This window comes from Rutidosis leptorrhynchoides, unplaced genomic scaffold (assembly GCF_046630445.1).
Source record: "Rutidosis leptorrhynchoides isolate AG116_Rl617_1_P2 unplaced genomic scaffold, CSIRO_AGI_Rlap_v1 contig106, whole genome shotgun sequence".
NCBI lineage: Eukaryota > Viridiplantae > Streptophyta > Magnoliopsida > Asterales > Asteraceae > Rutidosis > Rutidosis leptorrhynchoides.
The window spans coordinates 45501-50548 of NW_027266362.1; the positions used below are offsets into that span (position 1 = coordinate 45501).

Consider the following 5048-nt stretch of genomic DNA (forward strand, 5'->3'; position numbering starts at 1 on the left):
TATTATTGATGATTTTTTAGAAAAAATATAAGTCCAGACTAATAGCGATGTTATTCTCAATTAGTTTTTGAATAATCGTATCTCAATTAGGTTTTATTTATTATTAATTAATTATTATTATGAATATTTTAATATCTAATCGGATATTTTTCATGTATATATGTCAATGACTCATGACTCTGACTAGTTGAAACAAAGACGAATGCTAAACAAATTTGTTAATTATTTCTAACAGCAAAATCATTTTCCCAACAGTTATTGTAGCATTATCTAAACAAAGTTGCGAGAAAATACGGAAGAATATGGAAAATCATATTCCAATTATATCACCAGATAGTCGGTAACAGTTATGCAGCAGAAGAGAAGAAAGGAAAAAAAATGAAATTTGTCCTTGTCTTGTCCTCCAAGTAACTTCAGAGTCTTGCTTTGGAAACTTTCTTCAAAGCACTGGCAATCTCATCAACCGAGGCGTCACCATTAACATGGGTGATAAGAGGGCTCTCACTCGGAACAATGTCTTCCCTAAGATCTGTAGCCCTTAGCAACTCCTCGGAGCCCTTACCCACCACTCCTTTTATGATTATTGTCTTGTGGGTTCCAGATATCATCTCTTCGGAGTCTGTATCGCCTGTCTCTCCGACGAACACATACATGTTCGCAACATTCAATCCCCAACGGACGAAAAGATACCTGCAATAATATCCAGACAGAAAAATGTAACTTCTACATAAAATGAAAAATAAAATCACACATGATAATTGTTCCAAACACAGCTAAAGCAAAACGGGGCATATATTTTTAAAAATACAATAACCTGAGAGCTTGAGCTCGAGATGCAAGTAGAGGAATTAAGTGAATCCTTGTTGAATTCCTGCAATACATCGGATGGCAACGAAGACCCCTCATCCTGAGCTTCTGCCTCAAAAAGTCGACTCTTTTTACCTGGAATACGGTCAAACAACAAAAACAAGTTAATTAATTTTATGGTTTCAAGTTATCTACTTTTACCTTTCCGATGTGCTTACTGCAATTTCCACATTACCTTACTAGGATCCTTGACTAAATATGCAACACAATGTGCGTTCCTAGATTTCATATCTTCCACGATGGGCAAGGGAGAATCACTGGCCTTCTCAGAGCCTTCAATTGTATTCATCAACTTCCATACTGTCTTCTTTAGACCTTCACAACCCCAACGATATTCAATATGTGATGCATAGTCTGGATCAGGGATATACTTTTTATCATCTTCTGCATATGTGCCTGGATAATACATTTCACTGCCACTGCTACAAATCAAAGCATCAAACTCGGTCACTTGAATTTTCGCCGAAGTCAAGAATTCAACTAATTCAGCCACCGGCATTGCTGTTGATATCGCGAACCCTGAGACCCTCGCAGTTTGCGGGTCAGACCGGACAGCTTTGATTATATTTTGTATGATCTGAATCATCTTATTGTCAGGGGCACCGTTGCTGTCATAGCAGTCGACAGCTATGACAATTAGTCTTTTCCGGCGCCTCAACATCGGATACTTGGTCGGCACGTTATTATTCTCAGGCAGTTTCTTGGAACCTTCAGCAGCTTTGGTCTGAGATTCCGGCTTCTTCATCTTGCTCAGGATTCTATTCACTTGATCCTCAGCAGTATTGTCAAGAGATTCATTTAATGAAGTTTTTTCTCCGTCAACAGAAAGCCTTAGCGACATATCTTGCACATCCTTAAGTGAATCATTCAGAGACGACTCCTCGGCTGCCATGTCATCGGCAGGCGTGTCGATTTGCCACTGCGGATGCCTCATCCGACAAGCTGCAACCCTTGTCAAGTAAGTACGGCAGTGCTCAGGCCATGAGAAGAGGTGTATGTTCTTCCAACCATTTTTCTGGCAATCATGCCACAAATTCTTCTCCGAGACCAACTTAAGTAGCGCATCAGCAATTTCTTGCTGATCATGTGGGTCCACCAACAATCCGTTGTTCAGTGCCTAAGAATCATAAAAGACTGTCAATTCACTGTGAAACAGACATTGGTGCATCACTATGCTTAAACAGACTTATCGTTACCCTGTGGATGTCAACTGGTCCCCCATTTTTAGTAGCCACCATTGGAAGTCCATGTGCTGCTGCCTCAATCAACGTAAGTCCGAAAGGCTCGACAAGAGCAGGATTTATGAAGACTCCCTGCCATTTTATAGTTTGAAAAGTTTGTAAGTAGCAGTGTACAAGAAAACCATATGAACTTATAGAAGTTGTTTTCTAGAACCTTGGTTTTTGCTGCAAGTCGGTAAATTTCAGGGACATCTGCTTGTTTGTGATGCTTTGGATATGCCACTTGGCCGTAGAGGTCATACTTGTCAATCATTTTCAGCACAGTTGTTAGAACACTAGCATTACCACCAGACATCTCTTCTATATCATCCCTGTTTCCCATAATCAGTGTCTGTAAAATAAAAGTGCAGCCATATTAACTTCACAAGACATTTGTAATTTTTTTAGGGTTAAAGTTAAATTTACTTAATTATATGGGTGTATATACTTACAAGATTAGCAAGTTCCCTAAGGAGACGACACTCTCCAAAGGCTTTCAAAAGGGTTGTGAGATTCTTTTTGGGATCAGGCCTTGATAAGGCTAAAATCATTGGCTCGTGGGGATTAGTTAGGAACCTCATGACCTGCAAAAAGTTATCAGTAGATTAAGTCACAAAACAAATACTCCCTCCATCATAGGAAAAATGGCAAGTATTTCTGGACAGAGGTAGTAGTAAATAACTAAAAAGCAAAAAAGGAAAGGCACTCACATCGGACCATATTGTTGGAAGAGCTTTTGGAGAACCTCCATCAACACCACCAATAAGTGATAAGAGGTCTCCATCAACATCGGGAGTATCTTCCTGAACAACAACATTGCTAAAGTCCATTCCAGGAGGGATGACCTGTAAAAGGAAACAAAATTCATTTTTCATCCTAAGAAAAAATATAAGCCATTTTATCAGAGTATATCACTGTTTATTCATGATATCTCAAACATAACTTGAATAAGCACGAATTCATCACCATATTCGATCCTAAACCACTCATTTACTTTGAAATTTGTTTGCATCCGCTATAAAAGAATATGCGATGCGGAACATAAGAATATATAACAGCATTGTTGATTGAAAAGTATCATGACAATAAAAGAGATATATCCTTACCACCATCCTAGGCATAAACCGACCATGGCAATTGACGCTACGTCTAGAACGTGCACGTAAAACTTTTTCTAGCTTGACATCAAAACCATCATAAAGGCCCCATTGCTCTTCAATCTCCTGTTTGGTACTGGTGATAACAAGTTCAGCAGCATCGAGGGAGAGCTCTTCTCCTTCAATCCTTCTCCAAATTTTATACGTCGAATTGATATCTTCTTTTGACTGCCTGCCCATCTTGAGAAGCTGTTCGAGCTTGTTCCTCCCAAGAGAATGTCCGGTTAGAACCATAGGGACATTCAGAGCACCTGAAAGAACAGCTGCGCTATCCCCAGCATCGGCGTAATGGCCGTGAATAACATATGGCCAAACGGGCTGGCCACCACCAATTTGCTCTCCCAAGACTTTTGACATGTTCAGGATATGAGCTAAGGCTCCATCAACAAATTCTTGAATGTAAGGCCAAAGAAGTTCTTTCCTGAGGTACTTGTCTCGTGGGCCGAATGGGATTCTAACAATGTAGGCTCCACTGCTCTCTCCGACTTCATCATCATCTTCCTGTCCCGAGGTCAACATCTCTGTCGGCTCGCCGTAGCTCCAATCAACTTCTGGTGAGGAAACTTGGCGAGTGAAAAGATCAACTCTGTAAACACCAGGCATCTTTGAAAGTGCCCGAGCTAGCTCTACGACATACTTGACCTGAGAATTGAAAAAAAATATATATACAGTATGATTATGCAACCAAATGAAATAAATAAATAAATAATAGTAATTGTTTAGTTACAGTACAGAACAATTCTTACCTGTCCACCAGTGTCAGAATCTCGACCGAGCTCCATGTTTTCGCCTCGTACCAAACCATGCAGACTGGTAAAAGTAGCCAAAAAAAAAGAAGAAAAGAGACTGAATCAGGAAAACACAACTGTAGTCATATGATTAATAATTAACTTCTAAAAGTTAAAACGGCTGGTTATTATGATGGCAATCATTATCAATTCTTCTAAACCAGAATTTACAAGTAAGTACCTGATAAGGACAATGTAAAGCTTCTTTTCCTTTTTGTCGTCTGACCAGACTTCCAAGTTGGAAAAATTTCTCTGGAATGTCTTTTTCTCATGAACACTGTGCACCATCTCTCCCAAACTATCTCCTTTCTCTCCTTCAGACAAGTCCTCAGACATGTCTTCCGTAGCATCTCTCCGTCCTTGTTCCCTCTCCCATCTCCGATGAGTCACTCTTTGGTGTTCCTCACATTCTAACTGATGACACACACGATCGATCACAAATTACTCATCAAACCAAAATAATCAAATTCCATAGAAATTTTATAAGAATTAATTCGATTTTCTGGACCTGTTTTTTCTTGCGGGTGAGGTGCCAAATCCGCCAGCACATTCTCGAGCCTAGAGGTACGCTCACGTGTGTTGCGTGTGTCGACAACCTTGATCCATGTCCTGTGAAGATCAGTCTCGTCGACACCAGAAACCACCTCCTCCACGAAATACTTGGTCGGGTTGAAATGAGAGCCGGTCTCTCTGGGATTCGCCACCGGAGTAGGCTTATGATCTTCAATGGAGGCCGTCCCAGCGCCGCCACTGTCTAAGATCGCTTCCAGATACCCATTGATCCATTCATTTCCAGCCATTGTCGTCGTTGTTTTTTTTTTTTTTTCCCGCTTCGGTAAGAGAACAGAGTCTGTTAACTTGCAGAGGAAAGTGTTTCTGTGCAATTAAATAAAATCAAGTAAAAAAAAAAAAAAAAAACTGTCGGAAACGAAACAAACGGTAGAAAAAATCTTTCTTTTTCTCTTATCGATTAGATTGTATTTGTAATTGTGTCAAAATTCCTGGATTTTAGTTAA

At 39.9% G+C, this 5048-nt stretch overlaps 1 protein-coding gene across 1 annotated transcript; it reads right to left on the minus strand.

Moving 5' to 3' along the window:
• Nucleotides 1-413: 413 nt before the first annotated feature.
• LOC139881030 (probable sucrose-phosphate synthase 3) lies at nt 414-4832 on the minus strand. The gene is given in 12 exon segments (XM_071865568.1): nt 414-690; nt 815-942; nt 1043-1984; nt 2064-2180; nt 2263-2439; nt 2540-2671; nt 2798-2932; nt 3194-3886; nt 3991-4054; nt 4214-4446; nt 4541-4580; nt 4582-4832. Coding segments are annotated over 12 exon segments (3189 nt in total).
• Nucleotides 4833-5048: the final 216 nt, after the last annotated feature.